This window comes from Pantherophis guttatus, chromosome 8, assembly GCF_059756535.1.
Source record: "Pantherophis guttatus breed Tessera chromosome 8, ASM5975653v1, whole genome shotgun sequence".
NCBI lineage: Eukaryota > Metazoa > Chordata > Lepidosauria > Squamata > Colubridae > Pantherophis > Pantherophis guttatus.
Window position 1 is genome coordinate 24,935,614 of NC_142070.1, and position 15,812 is coordinate 24,951,425.

At 38.4% G+C, this 15,812-nt stretch overlaps 1 protein-coding gene across 1 annotated transcript in view; it reads right to left on the bottom strand.

The window, feature by feature from the left end:
* Window positions 1–7,849: 7,849 nt before the first annotated feature.
* The window catches only part of ELOVL6 (ELOVL fatty acid elongase 6), a 78,034-nt gene continuing 70,071 nt past the window's right edge, over window positions 7,850–15,812 (bottom strand). The window contains exon 4 of the mRNA XM_034442281.3: window positions 7,850–15,588. Coding sequence (XP_034298172.1) covers window positions 15,164–15,588 — 425 coding nt within the window. The 3' untranslated portion in view covers window positions 7,850–15,163. The remainder of the gene's footprint in view (window positions 15,589–15,812) is intronic.

The following is a 15,812-nucleotide window of genomic DNA, read 5'->3' on the forward strand; positions in this document are numbered from 1 at the left end:
CAAAGGCCTGAAGCAGCCCATTTCCCAACTCCCGGTGGGACAGGAAGTGACATTTTTTGCTGTCCCCAGCCTCCAGAGCCTCTTTAGGAGTCTCTAGGAGCCTCTCTACGAGTCTCTGGAGGCTGGGGACAGGAAAAAAGTCCCTTCCTGTTCCACCGGGAGTTGGGAAATGGGGCCTTTCAGGCCTCCGAAGGAGTGGGAAAGGCTGTTTTCGCCCTCCCCAGATAAATAGAGAGGATCTGGAGCCAGGTAAAAAAGAAAAACGGGCCTTCCCCACCCTCCTAGTCCCTCCAGAGGCAGGAAACAGCTGGAAACAAACTTCTGGTGGGCCCAGAAGGCCCAAAAATCAGCTGGCTGGTGCGCGCATGCACCCCAGAGCTGAACTGGCATGCCCACTAATATGGCTCCGCGTGCCACCTGTGGCACGCGTGCCATAGGTTCGCCATCCTGGCCTTGTTCAAGCTAGTTACTAAGTCTGCATTACTATTAATCTTTTCATCGTTCCTATCACCCATCTCCTTCCACTTATTGATAAATACTGAGATGGGTAGGCAGAAACGAGGCCAATTCAATTAACCGTAACTATTCCGTTAATTAGAACGAGTTAACAGCAACGGCTGGATCTCTACAACAACAATTAACTGAGGAACTAAGCAATTCTGTCAGGCTTTGACAGCTCTTAAATACCCGAGCTGTCAGCGTCTTATCCAATGAGTGCTCTGCTCATTCCCGCCAGAAGAGCGCCCTCACCTGGCGGTGGCAGACACGCATGCGCCAATCTGTCAGTACATAACACTTATAACTGTATGACTGCAGTGGTAGGTTGCCCCCAGTTCACACTGGTTCTATAGAACTGGTAGTAAAACCGGCGAGAGGCTCCGCCCACCGACCTTGACATCATTAAAACGCTTCTGCGCAGAAACTTCTGTGCTTACGCAGAAGAGTGTGTGTGTGCGAGCGAAACAAGCATGCGCATGCGGCCCCGCTGCAAACCAGTAGTAAAGGTAAGTAGAACCCACCCCTGTATGACTGTAACCTTGTTGCTGATATCCTTACAATTTACATTGACTGTTTCCTAATAGGATTTGATTGCTTATTTGTTCCTTATGACTATCATTAAGTGTTGTACCTTATGATTCTTGATGAATGTATCTTTTCTTTTATGTACACCGAGAGCATACACAAATTCCTTGTGTATCCAAATCACACTTGGCCAATAAAAGATTCTATTCTATTCTCCATGAGTTAGTAATTTTTGTTTGTACACTATTCTCCTGGAAGTCAATTCAGAATATGATGCGGGAACTTATTTGTTAATTCAGTTTTCAAACCTTTTTTTTGGACAGGGATCATCCTTGGGATCACAAAATGGAGAGTGCCCTTCCTGCCCTTTTGAGGTGGGGCACACATCAAAACCCTAATGTAAATCCTACAAACAAGTTGATCAATCAATGGCTTGATCTTTCTCCAAAGAAAAACACAGGGGGAGGGCAGAGAGGGAGGAATGGAAAATCCTTCTCTGACTGCATTCAAGACATGATTCATCCCTTTTACCCTACTTTTACTGTTACTACCCCCAAAATATTAAGGCTACTTATTGACTGGTGTAAGTTTACTAGGTTTCTTAAAGGAGCATATACAGATGATGAGATGATAAATTTTCTTTGCGATTTATATTTGATTATTATATAGAGATCAGGGGTGTCAAACTCAATTTCATTGAGGGCTTCATCAGGGTTTGACCTTGGGGGGCCGGGTGGGCGTGGCCATGGCCAGTTTGACATCATTGTGTTGGGGGCACCTGTGGTGGCCCGGGTGGGGCTGGGAGAATTCACTTTTGCTAGTAGTTTGTTTTACTAGCATGCATGGCCACCGTGGCTCCATTTTCAGTGATAGATGTGTGTGATGGCCTCTTGCAGTCTCTGACAATGAAAAGGGCCATTGCGTGCGGCCCTCCCGAGCTCCATTTTCACTGGCAGAGGCACCGCAGGCCAGTTCTTTGCTATTTCAGGGCAGTCTCCGGGCCAGATGTAAGCAACCATAGGCCAGATGTGGTCCACGAGCCTTGAGTTTGATCTCCTTGATATAGACTAAAGATGAAAGATGATTTTATAAAATCAAACTTTGGGTGATGAAGCCTAAGAAAATGAAGCTTAGATAGGAACAAGCATAGTTTGGTTAGTAAATTAGAGGAGCTTAGTGCACAAGACGTTTGATTATGATAAGATCAGAAAAATGATAATCACTTGCTTTTGGGGAATTATCCTTGCACAATCATAAATAAAGGATCTTGCACATGTAGAAATGTGTAAATCCATGTGGGAGAGGCCCTAATCATGTTAATTGTTTTCCAAGGACCTTGCCCAATAACCACAAATACGATTTGTTCTTATTTCAAAACATTTATTTATACCATGTCCTTTTCTTTCAGCTGAACATCTGGAACAAAATGGTCAGTCCCTGGGCATGGACTTATATACCACGGAGGAGGAATCAAGGGAAGGAGGGGTCAAGGGAAGGGCTACATGGGGAAATGTGGAGTTAACCCATGCACTGCCACATACAAAGTTAGGCATTTATTCATAACAAATCCCCCTCTAAATGTCTAATGGGAACAAGCATAGTTTGGTTAGTAAATTAGAGGAGCTTAGCGCACAAGACGTTTGATTATGATAAGATCAAAAAAATGATAATCACTTGCTTTTGGGGAATTATCCTTGCACAATCATAAATAAAGGATCCTGCACATGTATAAATGTGTAAATCCATGTGGGAGAGGCCCTAATCATGTTAATTGTTTTCCAAGGACCTTGCCCAATAGCCACAAATACGATTTGTTCTTATTTCAAAAGCATTTATTTATACCATGTCCTTTTCTTTCAGCTGAACATCTGGAACAAAATGGTCAGTCCCTGGGCATGGACTTATATACCACGGAGGAGGAATCAAGGTAAGGAGGGGTCAAGAGAAGGGCTACGTGGGGAAAGGTGGAGTTAACCCATGCACTGCCACATACAGAGTTAGGCATTTATTCATAACAAATCAATGCTTGGGTTAGTGATTGAACAAATGATTGTTCAGTCGGTTAGCCAACAAGTCTTTAATAATGAGTGGGCGATATATAAATCTTTCTGCAATTTTTTTTCCCAACCAGTTTTCATTCAATATAATGAAAAAGTAGTTTGCTTGAAAGATGTTTGCAATGGAAGTAAAATTTAGGTGAAGTTTACAGAAGCTGAATGTCAATGTTGTTCTTTTTTTTTGTAGAATCATCTCATCATGGTTTTGGCTTCCTCCTCTTCCATTACACTCTTAGATTTAAAGAAAATCTAGAAAGCTGCAATTTATAGCTTGTATTTCTGATTCTACTTTCTTTTTAACAGTGGAAAACAGTTCCAGGTCATCTTTCCTGTAGTGCTTTTTAATGTATTTTTCCTCCAGACTGAACAGTGCAAGTTCAACATTATAGTAAAACAGTTGCAATGGAAGCATTTTGAAGCTTGCATGCTGATCCCAGAATAAAAGCTGCAAAGCACTTGGAGAAGCTTTGCAACTGTGAAAGGCCCATGGCAGAGAGTATTCAGAGACCATTTGAACATTGTACTTCAGTTGCATTTTTTAAGTTACATTAAATGTTCTCTGTTACTATAGGAGCAGGGCAAATGGAAAAGCACCATATTTGGGGGGAAAAAAAACAACTCATTTTTTTTTTATTGCTAAGCTGTTCTGAATATTTCCATCTCTATAATTGAATTTCTTTTGTTCTTTGTTTTGTTTTTGGTTTTATTTCTATCTTAAGACTTCGAAGGGTGCCAGGGCACATATCACTATCTGCTGTTATGAACTTGCGAATAATCAGACATGATTTAGGGTGAGAGGAAATTAAATGTCTAATTAAATTTACATTGTTAATATACTGATTTGTTTGATCTAAAACTCTTAAAGGTGGATGAAGAAAAAAAATCAGAATTTTCATACTAGGCCACAAATTTAAGGTTTTTTTTTTCCCCCTTTGGCAATGCCAGTAAATCCTAAATTCTCAGTGGCGTGAGTTTCTCAAGTTTCTCTCCCAATGGACATGTGTGCAAAATCTATCAGGTTAGCAAGCTGATTGTGCAGAGGATGGGACCAAGACGAGACACTAAGAGCGAGTCCTTTTGATGCACTATGCAAGTAAGCTCCCATTTCACTCCATACCCCTCCGCCAAATTACTGAACTGTTTTTGGAAATATGACTGCTGATCTCCAAAAAACAAAATGGGCAGCTCCATGTTCTGAAATAAACTAAATGGCAGTCTGTCACAACAACGTCTCTTTTAGTGGAGAATTTGAAAACTAATGAAAATGTGGTTAATATCCCATTCTAGGTGGTTGCCCACCATTGCCTGAATGTATTAAGGAAAAGGAACTGGTAGTGGGTTTTTTTTTCATTGTGGTTAGCTATTGGATGGATAAAGGGGAAATAAAGCTAGGTGAATCTGCCAATTTCTGCCCTTAAATTACCATGCAATAAAGCTGTCACAACAGGACCATTCCTACGTCTTGTTACATAGCAAAATAGAGTTTAGCTATTGAGAGAATGAAAATTATGTCTGTGTACTTTTCTGACTACTCAAAGACTAGAGGAATGCACATTAATGAGGCTCTCGGGGAGATATATTCGTTTCTAGTTGTTTGATAATCCTAGTTGCCTGTTTTTGAATCCTTATTAAGGGGTGGCATCCAAAACAGCTTATAAGTTGAAACTGGATCTAAATAGCACAGGAAAAAAAATGGAACAATCATTTCCTGGTATATGGAATTTAGTTATTTGAAGACTTTTGTATGCTATTCATTCTAGGTGGATTCTAAAAGCATAAATCTAATGGTCAGTTAAGCCACTAAATCTGACTACTGCAATCTCCTAAATAGAATTTTCCACTCCGAAAGCCCTGTGGAAGAGCATTTTCTTTACAGGGATGGGGGAAGGGGGCACCCTGATCTCTGAGAACAAATGTTTTTAAGTTGGGGGCTACTCTGGACTCTTGTTCCCCAATCTTGTGATGTCTAGCATCATTCATTTAGTCCATTTTGCTGGAATTCAGTCAGAATTCAGTCAGTTGTCCAGCAAGTTCACGTAGATCAGGGGTGTCAAACTCAAGGCCCGTGAGCTGGATCTGGCCCGCAGGGCTGGCCTGGAAATATCAAAGGACCGGCCTGAGGTGCCCCTGCCAGCCAAAACCGGCCACACAGAGGTCCCACACAGCCGTGTGGCCTGTTTTCAGCCTCCCCGGCCTCCAGCAGCACTCTGCTGGCCAAAAATAGCAGTGGCCATGGCCACACCTACTCCTGGCCACACATCACCCCCCGCCCTCTGAGGTCAAACACAACCCTGATGCAGCCCTCAATGAAATCGAATTTGACACTCCTGATGTAGATGGTAAACAATAGAGAAAAAGACCATGTCCTGAGACATCTCACCCAAATGCTCAATCTTTCCTCCACAACTCAGAAAGGAGTGGAACCATTGTGAAACTGTGGTCTCAATCCACCCACTCAATCCACAGGGTAACACTCCCTGAAAGACACATCCACCACCTCCATGTTAGCATGTTTTCTTATCGTAATATTTCATATTATGTCTGAATCTGTCATAGGACAGATTTCATATAATTGTTTATGAGAACAATTTGGAAGCAGAGAAATGGGAACTTTGCCTCTCATTTTTTATACTGTACAATAGCTTTTGTAGAGATTCTTGTGACTTAATTACAATTCTTAATTTTTTAAAGAATGCAATCATTTATTTTTACTTCTTTCAAAGTTATCTTTTGAACTATACCTAAAATATGATGAAGTTAAATTTGGTGTGGTAGATAATGGAATTTGACCAGTGGTAGGATTCAAATAATTTAACAACCGGTTCTCTGCCCTAATGATTTCTTCCAACAACCAATTCACCAAAGTGCTCAGAAAGTTAACAACCGGTTTTCCCGAAGTGGTGCGAACTGGCTGAATCCCACCACTGGATTTGACAGAAAATAATAATTGAGATAACATATTTGAATGTGTTCTCATGTAATGAAATATCTAATTAGAGCAAATGTTGATACACATTGTTGCTGCCTTTTTCTGATCAATGATTGTACTGAAGCTACCATTATGATTTTGGATTTAATATCAACATTTTTCAAGAAGGCAATCAAATCTGAATGTTTTTCAAAGGATTGGGTTCCATAATGTGGTAGCAGATAGTCATCTTGCTAGAAGTATTGCATGAAATTTGATAGGAGTATAAGATTATTTTAGAATTACTATGAGTGGTTCTACCATGGATACTGCAATATTGCTATATTAATTTTGAAATGATTATTGTTAACTATTTGATATTTATTGTAGACCTTTGATGCTCTATGTACATTGCTACAACAACACTTTGTTTTGTTTGTGTCATGAATCTTTGTAGTTGTGATGGCAAATAAAACAAATGCTTGGAACATTAGATTTACTGTATTATTGTCTCTCAATTGTCAAGCAATTGTCTCTCCATTGCTTTCATTTTCAAACAATTCCATGTCAATGATGTAAAACTACTCTTTTGATATGATGTTAGGGCTCTCTCTATATTCTACTGTAGTATACAGTCTAGGGCAGGGTTGCCGAACTTGATTTCATTGGGAGCTGCATTAGGGTTGTGTTTGACCTCGGGGTGACTGGGGGGATGGCCAGGGGGTGCGTGATCAGTTTGATGTCACTTGTGTCAGGGGTGCCTGTGGTGGCCCAAGTGCTCTGCCAGCAAAAACGGGGTCATAAGCTCTGTTTTCGACTGGGACAGCCTCCTGCAACCCTCTGCCAGTGAAAACGGAGTTCGGGAGGGCCACACGCAGCCCTTGTGAGCAACATTTTTGCTGGCAGAGGCACCGCAAGCCGGTCCTTTGCTGTTTCCAGATTGGCCCTGTGGGCCAGATCTAAGCACCAGATTTGGCCCACGAACCTTGAGTTTGACACCCCGGGTCTAGGGTCAATCAACATATCTTTCTTGGTTTTGTTATACTAACTTGCTCCTGGTTTTATTCACTGCTTTCATCCAGACAGGTAGACCGTAACCCAAATGCACTTCAAGCTATTTCATAGCAGTGGACAAAGGCATTAAAAAAAGCAACTGTTAGGAAGCTAGATTCAAGTAGACTCTGTAGAAAAAAAGAAAATACTTCGCACAGATGTGATTTCAAGTACTTACAAAATTGATCCTATTTTCAGTATGGAAATGGAATGCTAACATGGCCTTTCATTACAATTTTTTTTTGCATCTGAAAGCAAAATAGAAATGGATAGGATAGGATAGGATAGTGAAGTGTGTTTTTATAGAAGCCTTCAACTTTTAATGTGCTAGGTTATGGCTCATAATACTGATAAACGAAAACAGGATCTATGCAGTGGTGGGATTCAAATAATTTAACAACTGGTTCTCTGCCATAATGACTGGCTGGGTGGGCATTGCCATGGTAGGCGTGGCCAGGGGGTGTGACGGGCATATGGCCTCCTGCACCCCCCCTAGGAGCAAAAATGGGCTGCGGGGGGGCACTGTCCCCCGCTCCCTTTTGGGCCTACTAGGCCTCCCTGCAGCCTCCTGGGAGCAAAAACGGGACGCATGAGGACTTCTGGAAGGGGCTGGGTGTAGAGGGGAGGTGCCAGCCACCAATTTAACAACTGATTTGGCCGAAGTGGTGTGAACTGGTTGAATCCCACCACTGGGTCTATGGTTAAAATGGTGTCCAGGAAGAGTTTGATCACAATATGGATTTTTGGAGATTGGGTTTACATGAATGTATTTTTGTGTCTTCCACCATAAATAAATAGAATGCAAAACTAGCAATATAGAAGCTAATTTAATTTGCTTAGTGTTAAACCATGGTAGTTTTCAGAGTTCTATGTTAATTCTCAGGAAACAGTTTTATAATGATTTTTGGGATGCTGATTAGAAATGGTTTCATCAGGCTTTTTGGAGACAATAAAGTAGTATATTTTTCTTTCTCTCAGAATGTTTTACATAAATTACAACCAGATATGTACTGATACATTTTTTAAAAAACAAAACAAGATATATTGTGCATAATAAGACAGACAAATGTGTTATTTTAAACCAAAAAAATCACATTTTATTTAGAATATCGATATACCAAAATAAAATTAAAATTAAAAACTCTCCCTTTATGGAATGAAACATCCATATTTGAAAATGGCAAAATAAAGCTATTCCTAATCATTATAGATACTTTACAGACAACTTTAATCTGAACATACATCTGATTCAAGCTTTAAGACACTGAAGAGCAAAATAGCTCTGGAGAATGAAGACAGGTGAGAAGCCTGTAATCCCATGCTGGGAACCAGTAGGGCACTAGAAGAATGATATGGTGTAAAATGGTCTCATTTTGGCTAGACAGTGAGACTCTAGAAGAAACAAAATGTTTGGCAAGTTAAACTGCTGTTGACACAGAGGTGAGTAATTCTCTTGGGAAAATGACGTGAGGGCTCACCCAAGCTCGGGTGTTGGCATGGCATTTTGCTGTTATTCTATTAAGCAGATGAGATGATCAAATCACATGACTTTCTTGAGCAAGGTCCCAGAAGCCATGGAAGTGATTGGCATCAGGGGAGAGATGATGGCATCTCCCATTGCCCAAGAAAAACCTGCTAGCTGCTTTGGTTCAAAATAAAGAGTGTTTATGGTGCAATAACCACAGTGGATGGAAAGGACTAAGAATCCTTCTCCCTTTTGACAAAGCCGAGATAAACTTTAACTGAGATTATGTAACCCAGTTGCAGTTGCTGTAAAAGTACAAAGTACTATACTTTTCACAAGGCAGTTCACTTCAGTTCATCTGCAGCTTTGTATTTTCCAATATAAAGCATTGGAAAAGTGGAACGGGCAATTTATAAAATCCATTCCTGGTTTTGCACAACATGCTGAGCCCCAATATCCTTTGTTGGGTTATGGCTCATTATATAGCCTGAATCAGCCATTGTGGATGGTGGCTTTGCATGTTGTCTGATCCCAATTGTGGTTTATTTTTTTAAAAAATAACTATGGTTAAGCAAATCATAGTGTGATTCTTATCCTAGCCCCTATGATGAATTCAATTATGAAATTTCAACATGAAGAACCTTCCCTCACAGCTAGGGGAGGGGGGAAGGTTCTAGGCTGTCAAACTCACAGCCCGCCAGCCAGATGCCTCACATGCTGGCCATGCCCAGGCCTGGTTTAGTGAAGGGGAAAAAAGTCCCATGACATTGCCATGACACCGTGAGTTTGACACCGCTGTTCCAGGCATTAGAGACCCCCGCTTGCTTATGAATGACTTATGGCTCTGTGAAAAAATAGACCCCATCCCCTGCCTACTATATCTTTTCTTTCCGAGGGGTACTAGTTACAACTATGATCCTCATCAGCATTTAATGATATCCTCCTCAATCATGACCTATCTACATATATAAAAATAGAAAATAGAGTGCCTATATTCATTGTGCAAGAAACTATTTAAAAGGTGGATAGTAAAAATTCAGAGTATAGATTCATTTTTGTTTACTAACACACTCTTCTTTACAGGCTTACTCAAAACTAGCAATGATTATTTCAGGGCCATTTTAGCCAAACTGACACATGTTGTTGTTGTTTTTTCCTTCAAAAGGGAAATCGTTGTTTTCATAAAAATAAAAACTATCATGCTGAAAACTGGAATGTTTTTCAAAATCTTTTCACGGGAAATAGAATGACAGCAGGAAGAAATTAAATTGCCAATGTTTAACCGGATGCGGTAAATTAGTAATAAATTTCCAAATGAATGCTTTCAGTAGGATTTAATCAGGAGTTGCTGAACTAGGGAAACAAAGGGTGGGAAAACAATTTGTTCCTCAATGTCAAGGAATTCTGAATGATAACAATTTCTTACAATTGTATTCTCCTGCAAAGGAGGAGGAAGAGAAAGAAGAAGCAGTATTCTCTGAAGTGTCCTTTGGCGTCCTTAAGATGGATCTACAGTATACTGTATATGTCAAAACTCCCAGCAAATATAACATTTAGGAATTTCACCTGGTGAATATCTAAATATCAGATGAAATGCCCTTCAGGATATGCTTACATGTTAAGTGTCATGTGTTATAAAAAATGATTAAATTTATTAAATTTATTATGGGAAATTGAGTTTTTAGTGGTCAAGCCCATGCTTTTCTCTTAGATGTTATATTAAAAAAAATTTCTTTGAAAGAAGCTGGCCCTAAGCAAGAAGAAAAGCTCCTGGACAGTTTACGATGAGGGAGAGAAAGGGTCAAGATTTCCAATTGCTGGCAAACAGAGCAAGAAAACTGCTAAGCGTGGCTTTGAAACACTTTTCCTCTCTATTTGGCTCAAGCCAACTCTCACCGCTGATTCGGATATTTTTTTGGTTCATTAAGATGCACACCTTAATGTTATTTCAACATAATGGCATCATATGTACTGTGTTACATACCATTTAATTTAAAAATCTATTTCATCACTTATTTTTCAGCTATATCTTCTGAGTAGATGCAAATAAGCTAAGCTTTCATTAAAATGGGGGGGGGGGGAAGTAAAATTACTTTCTAAGATGGGTAAGTGACTGGTATGCAAACTGACCATCGGTGATAAATAATTGAGACAAATTTTAGCAGGACTGAGGTATGAGTCAGAATGCTAAACTGTGGACATGCTTGGGTCTATCCCAATTTATTGGGAAATAAATTGCCCCCTGAAATAAGGTGATCTTGGTTTTGAATCAACATGATATGACTTGCATGGTTAGCCTTGCAAACTATTCACTCCTCCGTTCTCCAGAATTACAAAATCTTAAGACATATTTCTGCATGGGAGATTCTTCAAGGCAATGCAGAGCAGTCATGTTCACACAGTCACTGATCCGCTTTTAGATGTCTTCTTTTTAACTGCTCTACTCTCTATGTATTTGTGAGTCTTCTATTTCTATATCAGCTCAGCCAAGACAGACAAATCCACTGACATTAGCATGCTTAAGCATGACTCAAGTGTTTCTAGATTTAGACCACATAAGGTGAGTGCTCAGCCTGAGAATGAATGAATGAATTCACTTGCTCAACAAGAAGAGTTTACCACGACAATGAAAAACTTGCCTCAATATAATGTATGGTCTAAAATGGGATCATCAGCACTGGATTGGGTGTATTCCAGATGAGCTAGCTGGCACACATTTGGGTGATTTCAGAATCTGCAGCTTCTTTAGGTCTAAAGAATAGATCATGCAAGTATATTTAACTTATTCACTATATTTTGGAGACCTAAATGGTTAAAGCAAGAGATTCTGTGGATGGGCAACTATTAAGAAAATTACAAATGACTCAGCAAACATTACAATCTGTTTATGGAACTTCAGGAATCAAGATTTCCAATTAGCTTTCCAATAAGGAAAAAATATTTTGCAGATTTTGCAATAATTTAACCCAGTTACTAAATAGTAACTTAGCTGAATTTATTCTTTTAAGAATATCAAAGGTGATAAATGTTAGGCCATTATGCACTGCAGTATATTTGCAAAAATATGCAAAATGCTCATTTATAAATACAGTAAAAAAAAAAAAAAGGGTACTAGCTAGCTATCGCCTCACACATTTTCAGAGCCAGTTATTTGAATGGGAGAGTTGGGATATAAATATTTTGGTTCTGGACAGAATATGCCTATTCTGGGCAAAAGATGTCTGTTTTTCTTCTGGTTCATTTTATAACAATTTTCATCTTATAACTGCTATTATTATTATTATAATAATTATTATTACAGTGCAATATCATTTTTTTTTCATTTTTCTTTCTAATAATAATAAACAAACTTCCCCTTTCAAAAGTAAACCACAACTACTTTAATGGAAGAGGAATAAGGCTGGAATGCTGTTTCGAGTTCTGTGACATTGTGCATTTGAACAACTATCTCAGAACTGCCCTGTCAAAGCATTCTCACAAATCATACGAAGAAAGAATTTAAATGGTTGCTTACCACTCTTATTAATACTACAGTAAAACAGGGGGAAAAAAAACACTTTTAAATCAATGATCTTCACTGATGTAGTCCATTCCTTTGGTTACGGGGAGCAAAAATAATAAAATTCTCAGCATCCCTTGTGAAATACCATCTTTTAAAAAAGTAAATTTTCCATGAATGAGTAGGGGATCAGCTTATAATGAAAACAATTAAGAGAGACATGAAAGATGCATGTGGTTAGGGCACAACTGCAGACTACCAACTACTACTTCCCACAACTTTTCCACACTTTAGTTTTGCTTCAAATATTTGTTGTGGGAGCAGAAAGCAAAGGAAGGCTTACCGTGGAATATAATTCTTACCCTCCCAACTTCAAATAACATTGTCTACATTTTAATTTAATGCCCACGTACCCTATAAGTCCTATAATTTACTATTATATCTTTTATGTTCTACCTAGTATAATATTTTGTTATTCTTGTAGTGTATAACAATGTCAGAACATCAATAACTTAAATGACACAGCTACAAACTTTTTTTCAATTTTTCACAGTTATGATTAAGCCCTAGAGAGCTTCTCAACCCCACAGCCCCGCTCCCCAAATACAGTTCACATACAGTCAAATAGAATGTAGCAGTTTTCCTGGATATCATGGAACATTGAAAGCCCTTTATGTCTAACAGGGTTATTACATTGAATGACAGACAGCACAGTTGAAGCTAAATCAAGGTGAAATTACTATGTACGTTATTATTATGTAGTCTGAGGTTAAAGTAAGAAAGTTGACAACATTTTCCATTAGAAAAAAAGGTGATTCTGCCTGGCCCCATTTTTTGGACAAGTCATGTAAGGATTATATATGTAGTTACATGTACGTTTGATTCCATACGTAAAACAGCAGCTTTTCATTGTTTCTCTAGTTCTTCTAATTGTTAAAAAGAATCAAACATAGAAATGAGAAAACATTATGCTAATACACTTGTAACATTAAATTTACATACTTGTTTCTTTGAAGTATTAGGAATGTTATATATTTTATTTGGCTTTGTAAGGACTGAAATCTTACAGATAATACAATCTACTTTTTCTTTGCAGAAAATATGGCTCTTTTCAGCTATTTCTCTGAGGTTCAGAGTGGCGTCTTTTTATCTGCAGCTGACTGAAGAACCAGATGTCTTTTTAAGCAATCAAGGATGCTACAGTATAGTTTTCCTATGGATTTTTTTTTTTTAAAAGTGAGCATGAAGTTTGTCTATACATTAATTTGTTGCAGCACAACCACTCCATTCAGGATTTGCCCTCTTCAAAGCTTGCAGTATGATTGCATGGACTGCCTTCTAGAGTAGTATCTCTAAGTGGCCACAGGAGGGCACTTTAAACATCTTTGCATTGCTTGTGAAGCAAATACAGAAGCACAGTGTTAGCTAAAGTCATATACAGTCTGTAAAATACTATTTAAAGTTGCAGATATCTATTCTTTGAAGTTCATAAAAATATAAAATATGTACCATACGACAATATTTGTTTCCTGATCTCTCTAATACTAATATATCTCCAAAGCTAATTTTTGCTTGTCTTTGTACCTCTCATTCCAATTGCACTTAATGATGTATCTTCGGGCTCTATCATCTTAGGATAGCTTCTATTTTCTTCTCCCTACGATGGTTCCAACCTTAGTTTTGGAGCCTTAGACTTGTTTGGTAGGAGCAGCAATTTGCACACACCAATGAAAATTGTACCTCTGTTTATGATCTATGATAAAGAAATTACAAGTTCTCTTAACAATGACTTGTGGTCATGAGCTGTGAGCCATCACTGGAATCAACAGGAAGAAAGAGAAGACATTGGAAGCAGGAAACGTTGTTCCAAAAACCAGCCTTATTGTAACATTTGCATTCCCTTATCTTGAACAATTCTGGCTAACAGAAATAACTTTGGATAAAGTGATTCAGATGACATACACCAACTAAATGAAGAGTGAACAATATCCTCTGTATCTGAAACAGTAGGATAGCATTACAGCACAGCAGCTGAAAAGATTTCTGCAAATTGGCTTATTGTGAAGGGCCATTTTCTATCCCTTTTTTCTCTCTCTCTCCTTCTCCTGCTCTCCGTTATCAATAGTTCCAGCAAATGTAACTAATTGACTCAATATTACAACTATTCTCGGCCATGTTTTAGACTCAAAATACACTTGAATCAATGCCTTCTAATGCATTTCTCAAGAAAGCATTCAATCTTCAGGTTATTCTAATTCTAAATCTTTAATTTAACTGATATACCAGAGCCTCTGACAGCATAATACAGAATATATATGAACAAAGGCACCCATGCTTTCTTGTTACCTGTTTTTTTTTATGTAGTGCTTCAGTGGAATTTAAATGGCTGCCCTAATAAGAGCTTTGATAGGAACCTTTTTTATAATTTGTCTTCCTAGAGTGCAACCTTTTCAAGGAGGAGCTTTTTCCCACTTTACAGAAATACTGGCATTGTATAGGAAGGAATTCTTAACTCAATTGGAGAGCAAATACTTTGGCTGCAGAAATGTCCAAGGTTTAATCCTTGGATTCTTGGGTTTATATATGTATCTTAAAAACAAAACCAGGATCTTTACTTGCAGGGCATTTCCCAAGGTTAGTGGAACTGCTGCCGGTCAGAATAGAGAAGATGGAACTCAAGAGAACCATGCTCTGACAGCGTAAGGCAGCTTTGTATATTTCATAGGATACAGAATATTTGTTTCCTCGTCTTAAATTTTGTTCAAGTTTTATATCTTTAAAAACAAAAAGTTAGAAAGAATATAATAAATTTCATTTAAAATAAAGGTTATCTAAGATCGGGGAAACCATATATTTTAATATTTTATTTTGCAAAATTCTGACCTTCTTCTCCTTTTATTTTCTGAATGCAAGATTGCTTCTTTTAAGAGATGCAAGAAAGAAGATGTCTTACAGCAGCCTGCTAAGATGTAAGATCATTCCTTGAGTCCTTACCATAACATGATCATAAATTTATTGGTTTGAACAAACCTATCTGTCCACAGCTGCTGAGTTTTACTTGCACCATATATAAATGGTTTTTCTTGTGCCATTTTGTTTTGCTTTGTGTTTCTGGTTTGGTCGATGAGCTGAGTGGTGGCTTAGCAGTATTCCTAGCGTTACTCAGCCTTCCTTGCTTTCCTTGTTTTGCCAATGTATGCCTCAAAGAAGAAATGACAGAAAAGCACAAAGTAGCTGAGGTACATGAGGGAACACCAAACAACGTTGTAAACATGTGAGTGGCATTGGCCTTGTTGCATCCAGGCGAAAACCAGGTAGTTGATTATGCAGCCAACAAACATCTGTGTAATCTGTGACAAGGTGATAAACATGGCAAATTTGCGTGATACTCTGAAGCCCGCAGCCCGCAAGGCATAATATGTGTACATGACTGCATGTACTCCATAGTTCATGGTCATAAACCAGCCACCACCAGCCACCATGTCCTTGTAAGAGTACCAAGAATATAGTAGTACTGTAATATGATGATACCAATGGAGGAAGATGAGCTTCTGTTTCCTAAGAATAATAAATATTGTATCTCCTGCAGGGAGAAAAAAAAAAAGAGAATAGTATAAATATGTATATTGTACAACACTGTTGTAGGAAAAAAACCAAGACATTAAAAGAACCCTTTGAAATATTCTGAAACATTACATCAGTTTAAAAATGTAGGTGTTCTTTAATCACAGAAATAAGGATTTTCTACAGAAATATTTTGAATGCAATATCACTTAAAATTGGCTTTAGAATCTTTAATTGTGACCA